The 13958-nt window shown below is 51.4% G+C and overlaps 2 protein-coding genes across 2 annotated transcripts; one reads left to right on the forward strand and one right to left on the reverse strand.

Annotated features, from left to right (window-relative positions):
• The first annotated feature begins 1751 nt into the window (after positions 1-1751).
• On the forward strand, positions 1752-2610 carry Oxt (oxytocin/neurophysin I prepropeptide). Its single transcript, XM_031373658.1, has 3 exons — positions 1752-1901; positions 2151-2352; positions 2437-2610. The coding sequence occupies exons 1-3, from the start codon at positions 1782-1784 to the stop codon at positions 2490-2492; spliced, it is 378 nt and encodes a 125-aa protein (XP_031229518.1). The 5' UTR covers positions 1752-1781; the 3' UTR covers positions 2493-2610.
• A 3165-nt stretch (positions 2611-5775) lies between these two features.
• Avp (arginine vasopressin) lies at positions 5776-7797 on the reverse strand. Its single transcript, XM_031373659.1, has 3 exons — positions 7637-7797; positions 6263-6464; positions 5776-6005 (listed from the first exon to the last, which is right to left on the reverse strand). Exons 1-3 carry the CDS (start codon positions 7766-7768, stop codon positions 5833-5835), a joined length of 507 nt encoding a protein of 168 aa, XP_031229519.1. The 5' UTR covers positions 7769-7797; the 3' UTR covers positions 5776-5832.
• Positions 7798-13958: the final 6161 nt, after the last annotated feature.

The following is a 13958-nucleotide window of genomic DNA, read 5'->3' on the forward strand; positions in this document are numbered from 1 at the left end:
GCCAACTCTCCAGCCCCAAGATGGTTAGATATTTACTTAATAAGGGGCCCAGTGGACCATCTTCAGGTCATTGAGGGCAAGCCCCTGAAGTGAGACCTTAGTCTCTCCTGGTGATCTGTTTTTGATTTCTCAGCCATAGAATGAAGTGGTTGAGTCTTCCATGTCTCCCTGCTAGGCTGTGTTTTTCTTTCTTTGTTTTCTTTTAGTTTGGTTTGGTTTGGTTTGGTTTGGTTTGGTTTTGGTTTTGTGTTTTTTGCATAGCCCTGGCTGTCCTGCAACTAGTTCTGTAGACCAGGCTGGCCTGGAACTCACAGAAATTCTCCTGCTTCTGCCTCCCAAATTAAGGTATGTACCACAACCACCTTGGCTTAATATGTATTCATTTTAAACTGTATTTTAAAATGCAAAATTAAGGGACTGGAGAGATGGCTCCGTGGTTAAGCCTGCCCATTACTCTTACAGAGGACTGAATTTTGTTCCTAGCACCCACATAGTCCTACTCATGATCCCCTTTAATGATAGCTCCTAGGGACCCAACATCCTCTTCTGGCCACCAAGGAAACCTACAAACACAAACATACACACAAATAAAAACAAGAATTAAAAATGTAATGCAAAAACTCTTCCCAAAATGCATTGCTATCATCATGCTGGGGACTTGACTCAAGGTCTTTCACACGCTAGGCAAATAGTCTACTGCTATTGAGCGGCATGTAGCATCCTTCCCATTTTGACCTATGCAGACCTGAGTCCCAAACTGAAATACAGACAGAGGTGCCCAATTGTTTGGACCAACATGGGTCAATCATTATATGTGGCCACCTGGGAAGTGTATGACCTTGGGACAAATGGCTCTCTGTATCTGAGGCCACCTGTTGGTCACACTCCAGCAGCTGATGGCCAGTATTTTCTCAAATAGGAGTGTAGGTACCTAGCATGGTGGATAACTTTAATCTCAGCATTTGGGAGGCAGAAGCAGATGGATCACTGTGAGTTCAAGGCCAGCCTGGTCTACATAGCAAGTTCTAATACAGAGGGCTTTGTTGTTGTTGTTTGGTTTTTCCAGATAGGGTTTCTCTGTGTAGCCCTGGCTGTCCTGGAACTCACTCTGTAGACCAGGCTGGCCTGGAACTCAGAAATCCACCTGCCTCTGCCTCCCAAGTGCTGGGAATAAAGGTGCGTGCCACTCCTGCCTGGCCAGAGTTTTAAATACAAGTGTAATCTTCCTTTTGCTGTGATTTTTCTTTCCTTTTATTTTATTTTGGTCTGTTTGTTGTGTTTTGGTTTGGATCTCTACTGATAACTTTGCCTTATGGGCTAGTCAGAAGAAGGGCTGAGCTGCTTTCAGAGATTGAACAAGACAAGATCTTTTCCCCCATCTAAGTTTCAAGTCCATGTAAGGGCTCTCTCACCCATTTGCCCTGGCCTGCTTCATTCTGAGGTATTAGATGTCTGTGACAAATAGCTCCTGACTAGGGCGCACCTCCACCCCCTCCCAAATCTCTCTAGCCTCTTGTAGCTTAGGCCACCCATTCCAGGCTGCTTCTCTTTTGAGCTCCAGGTCATTAGCTGAGGCGATGACCCTGACCCTAGCCCAGACCCTGCAAATGAAGGGCCTGCCTCTAAACAACGTGGAACAATTTGACCCAAGAGACCTGCTGTGACCAGTCATACAGTCACCCTCTTTAGACAGTGCTCCACCAAGGCAGTGCCCAGACATAAAAAGGTCGGTCTGGACTGGAGAGACCATCACGGTGGGTCTCGGACTGAGCACCAACGCCATGGCCTGCTCCAGTCTCGCTTGCTGCCTGCTTGGCCTACTGGCTCTGACCTCCGCCTGCTACATCCAGAACTGCCCCCTGGGCGGCAAGAGGGCTGTGCTAGATCTGGATACGCGCAAGGTGAGTCTCCCCGACCCCGTCCGGTCCTGGCAGCGCTAAGGACCAGAGAAGCCCTCCCGTCCGCACAGAGCATCCCCACACACTGGCCAACCCTTCCACGGCCTCGCTTGGGAACCCAGGGTGTTGGGAGGTGTTAGGCTCCCTCGTGACGCTGTAAAGGCAGAGACAATGCCGAAGCACCCCCTGCCCCTCGCCTCGCCAGTCTGGATTCAGATTGTGCACAGCGCCCACCCGCATCCTTGCCCGCAGTGTCTCCCCTGCGGCCCGGGCGGCAAAGGGCGCTGCTTCGGGCCGAGCATCTGCTGCGCGGACGAGCTGGGCTGCTTCGTGGGCACCGCCGAGGCGCTGCGCTGCCAGGAGGAGAACTACCTGCCCTCGCCCTGCCAGTCCGGCCAGAAGCCTTGCGGGAGCGGGGGCCGCTGCGCCACAGCGGGCATCTGCTGCAGCCCGGGTGAGCTGAAGGGGGTTCAGCAGGACGGCCCGGCGGGGAGCCGTCGGGTTTGCTGCTCAGGCCACTGACCCATTTCTCTTGCAGATGGCTGCCGCGCGGACCCCGCCTGCGACCCTGAGTCTGCCTTCTCCGAGCGCTGAGCCCACTTTGTGGTGACCCCTTTCGCGCGCTTCCTTCATTCCCCATAGCCACTGCCAGAAAAAAAAAAAAAAGAAAGAAAGAAAAGAAAAGAAAAATAAAGCAGATTTCCTCTTCAAACTTGACTGGTGTCTAACTGTCAGAAACGGGAGGGAGGGAAGGCACCGGAATGGCATGGATCTCGGCATTTTGGAGCCCAGCAGGCTGCTCGGTGGACCAAGGGGTGCTCTATGGGCAGCCATCTCCCATTAGCCCCATTTCCCACTCCCAACTGGACTGGGCCTAAGGCAGAGCAGCATTTGGAAGCCCAAACAGCAATGGTGGGCTTCTGTGGGAAACGGCAAAGCCTAACAAGGAACTGAGTTATAGGAAGGCAGGCTAGGAGGCAGAGGAACTCATCCAGTCACTTCCGGATCTAGGAGACTTTAGCCGGGACCTCAGAGGTTGAGGGGGCAATCACAGCCTAGAAGGAAGGGTCTTGGCCAAGGGAAGGTAGTCCCAGAACCATAAGGGTTCCACAGAACTGAATTCTCACACAGGCCCCGTAGAAGCCACAGCTGGCAAGATCAAGAGCCAACTGGCCTCTTCTCTGCTGCCCCCAAGGCCAGGCCTGAGCTCAGGGGTCCTGTGCCTGCCTCTGCAGGACAGTGCGCTCTGGGGAGACATGGGATCTAAGAGCCAGTGGGCACAAATGACCACAAAGCACAGAGCCCACAGACAAACAGAGAAACCCACAATCTATACTGTTCATCTACTGCTGGATTAAATACCCGCCCTTGCCACAAAGCGCCCCCACTTGGCAGCCAGTGTTCTCAGCAGTAAAGGCTGAAGGTACATGCCCCTCCTTCACGCCTACACAGGGGCACGATTCGCTGTCAGAATGAAGTGTGATGGCTTGGGTGGAGCTCAGGGGCGGAAGACTTGCCCCACAAGGTTAAGGTCCTGGCCTCCATCCTGTCATAGCAAATAAGTAAACATGCAAACAAGCACTTTCTGTGGCCCTCATACTCAGAAAGTGAACACAGATGCCCCATTGCCCCACATGTGGGATTCACAGACGAGGGAGGGGGCCGGGGGGGAGGCCAAAAAGATATACGAAAGAGGCTTTAAGATTGATTTGGGCAGGGCTGGTGGCGCACGTCTTTAATCCTAGCCCTTGGGAGGCAGAGGCAGGTGGATTTCTGAGTTTGAGGCCAGCCTGGTCTACAGAGTGAGTTCCAGGACAGCCAGGGCTACACAGAGAAACCCTCTCTCGGGGAAGAAAAAAAAAAGATTGGTTTGGGTTTTTCTTTTTCTTTTTCTTTCTTTTCTTTTCTTTTCTTTTCTTTTTTCTTTTTTCTTTTTTTGGTGGTGATGGGGTTCTTCATTTTCTGTACTGGGTTTTAAGGTTTTGTTTTGTTTTGTTTTAATCTTACAACTTTTATACTGTTAAATTTCCATTTCTGTGTATATGTGTGAGTTATGTGTACATAAGTGCAGTGCCCGTGGGGACCAGAAGAGGGCATCAGATCCCCTGAAACTCGAGTTACAGATGGTTGTGAGTCATCCTAAGTGGATGTGGGGATCAGAACTGGGGTCCTCTGCAAGAGCAGTGTGATTGCTTACCTCCTGAGCTGTTTCCCCAGCCTAAAACTTGTCTCAATTACTTGTCACTATTGCTTCGCTGTATGTTTGGGGGTTGCACACACACACTGTATCCGTGTGGAGGCCAGAGGACTCCTGGCACTAGCTCACACAGACCCTTTGCTTCTGGAGACTGAAGAGAGGAGGCAAGCATCTACTATGAACTCTAGGAGTGCCCTTAAATGGCTGTGTAGCTGAAGAAGGGGCTCCCTGAAAGGGAAAAAAAGAAAAAAGAAAAAAAAGAATATAATGTCCAGTAGGCATATGTAGGGTGGGCAGATGTAATTCCTCTCCTTGAGGAAGAGGATCCTGATTCTTCCAGAAACAGGCAGAGGGAAGGGATGGTTCCAGTTTTCTGCTTGGGCAGAGGAGCAGAACGAGGATCTCACCTTCATTCTGAAGTTGCCCGTACGCCAGCCCTAGGGACTGAATCAAGTGTGGCCACGCCACCTGCCACACCACCTGGCACGCCTACCTCCTTTCTGTCCCCTTTTGGTCTGGCCTTTCCCTGGCCCTGCCCTATTGGAGGTCAGACCCTGAGAGGGCCACCTAAGGAGGAGGCTGGGATAGGAGTCTGCTGGCCTCTGTACCTCCTGGTTAAACCCAGCCAAGCAGAGAGGTGTAAAGGTGATGAGGAAGTGGTTAGAGCCCTGGAAACTGGGTAGAAGACGGTGACTCTGTCCAGAACGGACCGTGCTGAGCCACCTAGTCAGGTCACTGGGACTAACCTCTCTTTTCCCTGTAGTTGCCGACCTCAGAGCCTGCAGAGCAAACTAAAGTGGGTACAGCATGGTGTGGCCTTCAGAGGCCTTGCTGCAGTCTGAGGAGGGGAGGATGCCTGGACCGATGGGGCAGAGGGAAAAGAGTGGGAAGTTAACAGGAGCGTGAGGAACAGGAAGACCGGAGGATGGAAGGATGGGAAACCTGGGAGAGCAGCCGGAGAGGGCCTGGAGGAAGGACAGGCTGATGGGGTTGCGGAAGCACTCGCTGGCTTGGTTGTTAAGCTGCCTGAGAGTGGGTGTGGCAGTTTGAACACGTGCCTGTACGGGACTTGTAGCTGCTCTCACTAGGGTTTGCCTCAGTGGTTGGGAGCACCTGGAGAGAAGGCAGGTGGCATTGTCTCCTTTAGGTCTGGGGTCTTTAGGTCTCTGTGCCTTCTCCCATCCAAGCACAGTCTTGGGTGAGAGTAACTCCCTCAAACTGTTTTTGCCTTAGCCTGGTTGAAATCAGGGCTGAGATGGCCACCCCTGGCTTGTTCCCCCTTTCTCTGTCACTCTTGCCGATCTGTCTCTCCCCATATCTCCCTCAGTTCCTCGTGTTCACCAGAGTCCTGCCTCTCTCCTCTAAGAAGAAATAATATTTCGGTCTCAGCCAAAGAATCGCTAAGTCACCCTGACCTTTCAGGGCCGCTCTGGGTCTCAGACCTTTCTCCTCTTCTGAACTTGGAGTTGCCTTTGCCCTGAGTATTATACGGGTCTCCAGGAGCACCAGAACATTTCCTTTATACTTTAAGGCTTACAGGTTCTGCCTCTTCTGGTGGTAGGGGCGTGGACTACCCATGGCTTTGGGTGTGGGGGTTAGCCAGGGCAGAATAGAAAGTTCCCACTCCAATGCCTCTCCCTCCCCCTTCCTCCCCACCCCAGAAGTAGAGACAGACAAGGGTGCATTTTTTAAAAGTTTATTTTCCATGTTGTAGGGGCGAGGCGTGGGGGCGATGGCTCAGTAAACCCGGGGCTTGGCAGAATCCACGGACTCCCGTGTCCCAGCCAGCTGCACCAGCTTTAGCAGCAGCGCCCGGGCGGGCCCGTCCAGCTGTGTGGCGTTGCTCGGCTCCCGAGCGCGGATGAGGCGGAGAAAACCCTCGCGGCACTCGGGTTCGGCCACGCAGCTCTCTGGAGGAAGGGCTCTGTGAGCGCAGGCGCCCTTGGGGCGCAACTCCAGGGGCGCCATCCCCACAATCCCCCTCATCCTACCCCTGCTACGTTCCAACCCTTGACCCCCTTCATTCTCACCCTCCAACCTGGCGTCCCGACCCCCACTTCCTGTCCTGATTCCTCAGCCCTTCACTTACCCGCCCCCTCCCACCGGTTTACCTCCCACCCCACTCCATGCGACGCCCCATGCTCAGCCTGCCCGGCTTTGTGCGCACCGTCGCTGCAGCAGATGTCCGCTGTGGCGCAGCGGCCCCCGCTCCCACAAGGCTTCTGGCCGGACTGGCAGGGCGAGGGCAGGTAGTTCTCCTCCTGGCAGCGCAGCGCCTCGGCGGTGCCCACGAAGCAGCCCAGCTCGTCCGCGCAGCAGATGCTCGGCCCGAAGCAGCGCCCTTTGCCGCCTGGGCCGCAGGGGAGACACTGCGGGGAAGGAAGGGGATCAGCTGGAGTGAGGTCAAGAGAGGCGTTGGGAACCTAGGGTCACCCTGTTGCTGTGCCAGCTTCGCGCTGCAGGTGCTCTGGCGCTGTCCAGGACCAAGCGGCGGTAAAGGGCAAGACTGGATACAAAACTCGCTAGGTTATCAGGAGGACCAGTGATCACGAGGGCTCAAAACCCTCTCCTGCTTTGGCAGAGTCTTCCTGGGGGGCAACATTTGGGGGACCTTCCTCAGTTCTGACGTGTCACTGGTGTGCAGCAATCTCTCAGAGGCTTACCTCTCCCGCTTAGGATGGTCCTCCTACACATCCCTAGATCCTCACTCCCCACGGAGCATCTAGACCGCTCACTTTCACTTTCTGGCTTTGCTCTTACCCCTGCCCCAACCTATTATGCCTTACTAGGTAGGTAGCAAGGACCAAATTAGGCTGATGGGTGCCGACATACTTCCAAAGGAAATCTGCAAACGGAAGGCAGACTCCAGGAGCTGTCTCCCTGCCCACTCGAGCTTGTTCAACAACTCAAAATTGAGCCACCCATGGCCTGACCAGAATTGAGCCCGGTGACTGGGTTCCCTTCAGCTCTGCCAGAAGGGCAGACTTATAGCTGAGCATACAGCACAACAGATCTAAGTAAGAGGCTGAGGTTCGATGCGGGACATACAGGGCAAAGGCTGTGGACAAGAAAGTGGCACTGCCTGCTAGAAAAGGAGCTAAGAGAGGCTGAGCTGGGTGGGAAAGGCTCTGAATTCAGGTGAGAACAGTTTTGTATAATCTACCCAGTCCTGATGAGCCAACGTACACACACACACACACACACAAACACACACACACACACACACACACACATCTCTGGGTGTACAGAGGAGGGCAGGGCACCGAGTTTAACCTGTTCCCATCCCAAGCCCAGTTATAAGGAAGTATTTCTCATTTTCTGGCATATCCCCTGCCTGGGGACAGTGTCCTTTTTGTGGCTTCTCTGGCACCTGGTCCCCTCTCACCCTTCTGGGTAGCCCATCTACTCTGTTGTAAGATATACTGGCTCCTTCCAGGATCCTCCCCTAAAGTCTGACTGCTCGGACAATGTCTCCCTTTCTCCTAGCCCCTGACCCATTCCTACAGCACTGCCAGCAGCCCTAAATGGACCACAGTAATACCTGTCTCAGCTCCATGTCAGATGTGGCCCTCTTGCCGCCTCTTGGGCAGTTCTGGAAGTAGCAGGCAGAGGTGAAGGCCAGCAGGCTCAGGAGGCAAGCGGAGAGCGTAGTGTTGAGCATCCTGGCGAGCATAGGTGGGTACTGTGTGCAGCTCGGCTGGGCTGCCTATTTATGTCTGCAGGTGTTCCCTAGGAGGCGACAATGTGGCTGCTAACCCCCTCCCCAGTGGCTCCCCAGGAGCCCACAGCTGACAGGTCCCAAGCTGTCAGCAGTGATTCAGGCATCCGGGGACACACGTGGGCCTGTCTGTGCAGAGGGTGGTGGAGGAGGGGAGCCAGCCATCAGGCTGTCACTGGCCACCGTGTGACAGGAGCCACCGACACAGTGATTGGTGCTGTGCGATCAGTGAGGTGAGATGACTGGAGGGTCACCTGGATATCATAGCTGAGCATCCCAGCTGCTCTCAGCAGACTAGAGGGGTCCACAGGCCCCATCCAGCAAGGGCTAGCATGTTTGGAGCAGGGTCAGCATCAGGAGGGGTGGGAAGGTTTGTTAGTTGTGGTATAGGATGTGAGGAAGCACCCATCCCAGGTGGGCTTTAGAAGGAAATTCGCACTTGCAGTCTCATGGGCTAAGAGCCACAGTCATGGAGTCAAGGCTGAACACAGAGTCAAAGGTCTGCCCCATGCCAGGTGTGGCTAGCTTGGGAGCACCCGGGATGCTTCCATCCCATGCACACCCCATAAGGCCAGGTATGGGGGAAGACTTGGGGATAGTATCTGTTGTTTGCACTAAGGACAGGAATGGGAAAGCTATGGTGACAATGACAACTCCAGGCTCACCAAGGTGCAAAGAGTACGCAGAGGATCTGGCTTTGAGGGCCTGTGGTCTGAGTCACCTGGGAAGCTAAAGTAGGAAGGTCAAAAGTTCAAGGCCAGACTGGTTCACTTGGTGAGACCCTGTCTCAATATTAAAAACATAAAAAGAAGGCCAGTTGTGTCACATGCCTTTAATCCCAGCCATTGGGATGCAGAGGCAGGAGAATTTCTGTGAGTTCCAGGCCTTCTAAGGTAGAAGCTAGGGTAGAATATAGCTCAGAAATAGTCCTAGGTGAGACCCATAGTACTAAAGAGGAAAAAGCTTCGGGGAGACCCCCATTCCATGAGGCTGGTATCATCTCAGGTCTAAAGCAGGAATGGAAGTAGATGTTGTGCTACAGGAGGAGATGGGAGGAGCTCCAGCTAAACAGACCCAGTCTGAGAAAGGAAGTGTGGTTCCTGACTTTAGGCTGTAAGTCATTTCTTTTGTTTCTAGGGCAATCTAGTTTAGTCTAGGCTGGCCTTGAACTTACTACATAGCAGAAAGCTGGCTTTAAACTCTTGATCTTTCTGTCTCTGCCTCTCCAGTGCTAGGATTATAGGCAGGTCTCACACATTCTGCTTGGGCTTTACAGACTCCTTTTCTTTAGTCACCAGAAAAAATATTCTGATTTAGGGCCCAGGCTAGTAAGCCTATGCATAGAAGTACACTTAGCCAATACTTCTAGACTCTGCATAGGCCAGGACCCTCCCAGCTTCCATCCGCTCTTGCTACCTCTCTCGGGTATACGGTATGCTCCAAGAGAGCTCCTGAGGACTGTTTGGCCTCTTCCTGACAAGTACAGAGGGACAAGCTGGCTTTCCATACTCAGGAGTGGAGGCCAGACCTTTTCAGGAATGACTGTGTGGTACTCGAGGGTAAGAGGCAGCTGATGTGTAGGGAAACCGAGGACACGCTGGCTTCTGTGGCTCGAAGCTTTCTGACCTGGGCAGGTCATCTGGGGTGTCTGACTCCCCACTTACCTCCAGCACAAAGTAGTGAAGAGCAAGCACTGCACAGGGCTGTGAGCTCTGAGTCACTTAATACGAACCCCAAGGGAAGTGCTTGCGACATGCTGATGTTAACTGACAGTGGCTTTGTGTTACTAATGTCCTTGTTAAGTGGTTGTTTTCCAGAAAGAACAGCTTCCTTGGTCAGAAGAAACTCTTTTTTTCCACTAATGGATGAAGATGAGCATTGGGGCAGACTATTGTCTGAGACTGCCCAGAGCCCTTGAGCAGCATGTCCACCAGCGCTTTGAAGGCTCTGTGCTGCCTTCACGAATGGATGCCACGAGACCTAACCTTCACCTGCCTTAGCATCTCTGCTGGCTAGGAAAGGTCCCTAGGATGCTGGCTCTCTTTCATTTCAGGTCCTCCCTCACCACATGCCACATGGACTCCCAAATACCCTCATAGGTTCTTTTTCTCAAATACTTTTTTTCTTTTGTTTTTGAGACAGGGTCTGAATCTGTAGTTCTGGCTGGACTGGAAATTTCTATGTAGACCAGACTAGCCTCAAACTCACAGCCTACCTCTGCCTTGGGAGTGTTGCTTTTAAAGATGTGAGTCCCCATGCCTATCCTGTGATCTGTCATTCTTATCCAAAAGTCATCATTTACTCTGTAATCTCCTGCATCCAGATTTCTGCCCAAATCCGTCTACTGAAACTACTACTGTCATCATCATGAAGTCTTTGTGCCGCCATTTTGGTGGGCGTGTCTGTCTTTATTTTACAGGGCCTCTCCCAGCGGAGTTTCACTCCATGAAGCCTTTGTTCTCTTTGACAACACACTCTGAGCTTTTCTGGTCCTTCTGCCACATCTCCCCTGCTTCATTTTCTGGCTTCACATTGGCTTCTACATGCTGGAACATCCAAAGACGCATTATGGAATCCCTTCTCTTTTCTTCTTCCTAGAGTATTTTTATACTTTTTACAAACTAATGATGCCCCAGCTCCAACCTTCATTCTGAGCCTTTGCCAGACATGTCAGACTTGTAGTTATAACCTCCAATAACAGCTTCCACTAGAGAGGTATCAGGCCTTTCCAATTTAACATAGTTTGATTTAACTCCTGTTTCTCCCCTCCCCAGGGTTCCAATCTGCAATCACTATTTGAATAGCTGTACCTCCCACAACTTACTACTTACTGGCCTGTCTAGATCATCTCTCACTTTAAAATTTTATTTTTCGTTATGTGTATGTGTCCGTGTATCCTTGTGAGTACAGGAGCTCTCAGAGTACAGAAGAGGGCAGCAGAGTCCTTGGAGCTGGAGTTACAGGCCGGGAGTCACTGGAATGGTGCTGGGGACAGAACTGGTCCCCTGCGAGAGCAGTCTGCAGGCTTAACCACTGGACCAGTTAACTGTTTCTCCAGACCCCCACTCCTTCTGCTCTTTTGTAGCTTGGGTCTGTGTTAATGGGGTACAGAGCTGGTTAGTACCCTCTTTAGCCTGAAGTTCCTCTCTCCCTTGTCTTTCTACCCTACCCCTCCTTTCTGTGGGGTGTTCGTGTATGTGTGTTTGTATTCCTTCTAGGATAAAAGCCCTAAGACATGAAGAACACTAGCATTTGTGTTCAGTATATTCCTAGGAGTTTTAGCAGTGGATTTTTCAATTATAGAAAGAATGAAGGGAGGCTGGCGAGATGGCTCAGCGGGTAAGAGCACTGACTGCTCTGCCGAAGGTCCTGAGTTTGGATCCCAGCAACCACATGGTGGCTTACAACCACCCGTAATGAGATCTGACGCCCTCTTCTGGTGCGTCTGAAGACAGCTACAGTAAAATACGCCGGAGTGAGCTGGCCAGAGTGAGTGGGGTGGGAGTGAGCAGGCCAGCAGAGGTCCTGAGTTCAATTCCCAGCAGCCATACACATGATGATAGCTCACGACCATCTGTACAGCTACAGTGTACTCATACACATAAAATAAATAAAATAAATCTTTTTTAAAAAAAGAAAGAAAGGCCGGGCGGTGGTGGCACATGCCTTTAATCCCAGCACTTGGGAGGCAGGCGGATTTCTGAGTTCACAGAGTGAGTCCAGGACAGCCAGGACTACACAGAGAAACCCTGTCTCGAAAAACCAAAAAAAAAAAAAAAAGAAAGAAAGAAAGGAAGGAAGGAAGGAAGGAAGGAAGGAAGAAAAGGGAGGAAGGGAAGGGAGCCTCCCTGGGACCAGCCTTAGCTCTCTAGGACATTGCTGTGTGACCTTGGACAAGTCAAACTTGTTTCCAAAGTTCCTTACTTGATGTGCTAACCCCAATTCCTACCTCATTGTTTGACTCAGTGTACATAGGCCAGTCTAGCCATGAACTTGCTCTCTGGCTGAATCTAACTCCATTCCTTTGTTTCCCCTCCCCCAAGCCCTTCTGGGATCACAGGCTTGTGCTACCATGCCCAGTTTTGCTGAGATCTTTTGAGAATCAGGCAAGGTGTTCTAGATTAGGGCAGTCTTTCTGTCTTGTCTCATTTGTTTGCTTTGTTTTTTGAGACAGGGTTTCTCTGTGTAGTCCTGGCTGTCCTGGAACTCACTTTGTAGACCAGGCTGGCACTGAACTCAAGAGATCCACCTGCCTCTGCCTCCAGAGTACTGGGATTAAAGGCATGTGCCACCACTGTCTGGCACTTGTCTATTTTAAAGACAGGATCTTCCTCTTGCCATCATGGAACACTCTGTGTGGACCATGTTCACCTGAACTTCATACAGATCCACCTGTCTCTACCTCTAGAGTTCTGGGATTAAAGGCCAGGGTCACCAAGACAGGCGACAAACCTTGTCTTATTTTTAAATCCTGTAAGTGGGGGATGGAGAGAGGCCTACGTGGTTAAAAGCACTTGCTACTCTAGAAGAGCACTTGGATTCTGTTCCCAGTGATGGCTCACAACTCTCTATAATGTCAGTTTCAGGGGATCTGGTACCCTCTTCTGGCCTCTGTAAGCACCAGGCATGCCTGTTGTGCACAGACATACATGCAAACAAAACACTCATACACATAAAATAAAAATCACTAAATCTTTTAAGACCCAGCCTGGCTGTGGTGGCACACATCTTTAATGCCAGCATTTGGGAGACAGAGGCATCCTGAGTTTGAGGAGAGATAGCCTGGTCTATAGAGCAAGGTCCAGGATAGCCAGGGCTACATAGAGAAACCCTGTCTGGAAGAAAAAAAAAACAAGTTTCCTTTTGTTGTTTAACTTTGTACAGAGACAAGTTGGGTAGATTCATAGTTCTGGGTCTGGTGGTCTGCTGCGCTTGACAGGGACAAGAGTCCCCGCTTCCTGCCTCCCACCCCCAGAAGTATGACAAAACTGATTGCGGGAATGTGAGAAAAAAACAGCCCTGTCCATCTTCCCGTAGAGTCATCAAGCAAAGAGGCAAGGAACACTGCTGGGTGACAGGAAACTCACGAGGAGAGACAAAAGCCTCCAAGGTCGAGCAGAAATTGTGCAGTTTTGCTGGCACACAGGGTTAGGCTGGCCGCATAGAGGCACACTATGCCCCAACAGCCAAGATCTTGCACATGAGACATCGGGCCTGGCATCACCTAGTGCCATCGCTGAGGGGTGAGGCTGTGTACAGCCTTGCAGGTCCCAGCTGGACAGAGGCAGAATCCTCCCCATATCTTCAGCCGGTGACTGCAAAGAGGAGGCCACTGAAAAGGGTGGTGAGCCATCCACCCATGGTGTAGGGACTTCAGTGCTTGGAAAGAGTGGGAGGGCACAAACTTGAAAGCTTTACAAAGGACTGAAGCCTCACCCAGGCCTCTGTGTATGCATGTGTGTACATGTATGTGTGTGGGGGAGGGTCTGTGTGTGTGTGTGTATGTCTGTATATGTGTATCGGTGTTTGTGTGTGCATGTGCACACACATCCTCCTGTGTCGATCTATCAAGTCCTTGGATTACTGGCTTATGCCACCCACCTTTCTTGGCTTTACACATATGTCTCGGAGTATGTGGTAGTCTTTTTGCCCAATTCACATAAAATGCTGCGAGGAAGTATTCTCTCCCTGTTCTTAGAAAACCGAGGGACAGAAATTGAGTCACATGCCCTAGAATACAAAGTAATAAGGCTAGGCAGGGTGGCTTAAATCTTTAATCCTAGCACTAACGATACAGAAGCCGGTGGATCTCTGTCTACAGAGCAAGTTCCAGACCAACTGGGGTCATAGAGTGAGACCTTGACTGGGAAGCAAAAACATGACGATTCCTCTGTCCCAAATCCCGCAGCTGACAGCTGACTAAACCACAAAGTTTATTTACTCTAACTTTATTTCTGAGGCACTGGAGACTGAATCCACAGTGGTAGGTGTTGTTGCATGTTCAAAATAAAGTTCCTAGGAAAAAGCCTCACCTCAAAGGTAAAGACTGCAGCTCTAATGACCAATTAGAATGTCTGAGAATGTGGAGAGCTGGAATATTCTGAGTGCAGAGCCAAATGCCCTTGGTCTGCTTAGCAGCTATCCA

Source organism: Mastomys coucha, unplaced genomic scaffold, assembly GCF_008632895.1.
Source record: "Mastomys coucha isolate ucsf_1 unplaced genomic scaffold, UCSF_Mcou_1 pScaffold15, whole genome shotgun sequence".
Classification (NCBI taxonomy): Eukaryota; Metazoa; Chordata; class Mammalia; order Rodentia; family Muridae; genus Mastomys; species Mastomys coucha.

Excerpts from the sequence above, each read along its gene's own strand:
- Avp (XM_031373659.1), bottom strand. The coding sequence starts at position 7,768 with ATGCTCGCCAGGATGCTCAACACTACGCTCTCCGCTTGCCTCCTGAGC. Across the intron at positions 6,465-7,636 it reads CTGACATGGAGCTGAGACAG|TGTCTCCCCTGCGGCCCAGG; the intron begins GTATTACTGTGG and ends CCTTCCCCGCAG. Across the intron at positions 6,006-6,262 it reads GGACATCTGCTGCAGCGACG|AGAGCTGCGTGGCCGAACCC; the intron begins GTGCGCACAAAG and ends CCCTTCCTCCAG.
- Oxt (XM_031373658.1), top strand. The coding sequence starts at position 1,782 with ATGGCCTGCTCCAGTCTCGCTTGCTGCCTGCTTGGCCTACTGGCTCTG. Across the intron at positions 1,902-2,150 it reads TAGATCTGGATACGCGCAAG|TGTCTCCCCTGCGGCCCGGG; the intron begins GTGAGTCTCCCC and ends CCTTGCCCGCAG. Across the intron at positions 2,353-2,436 it reads GGGCATCTGCTGCAGCCCGG|ATGGCTGCCGCGCGGACCCC; the intron begins GTGAGCTGAAGG and ends TTTCTCTTGCAG.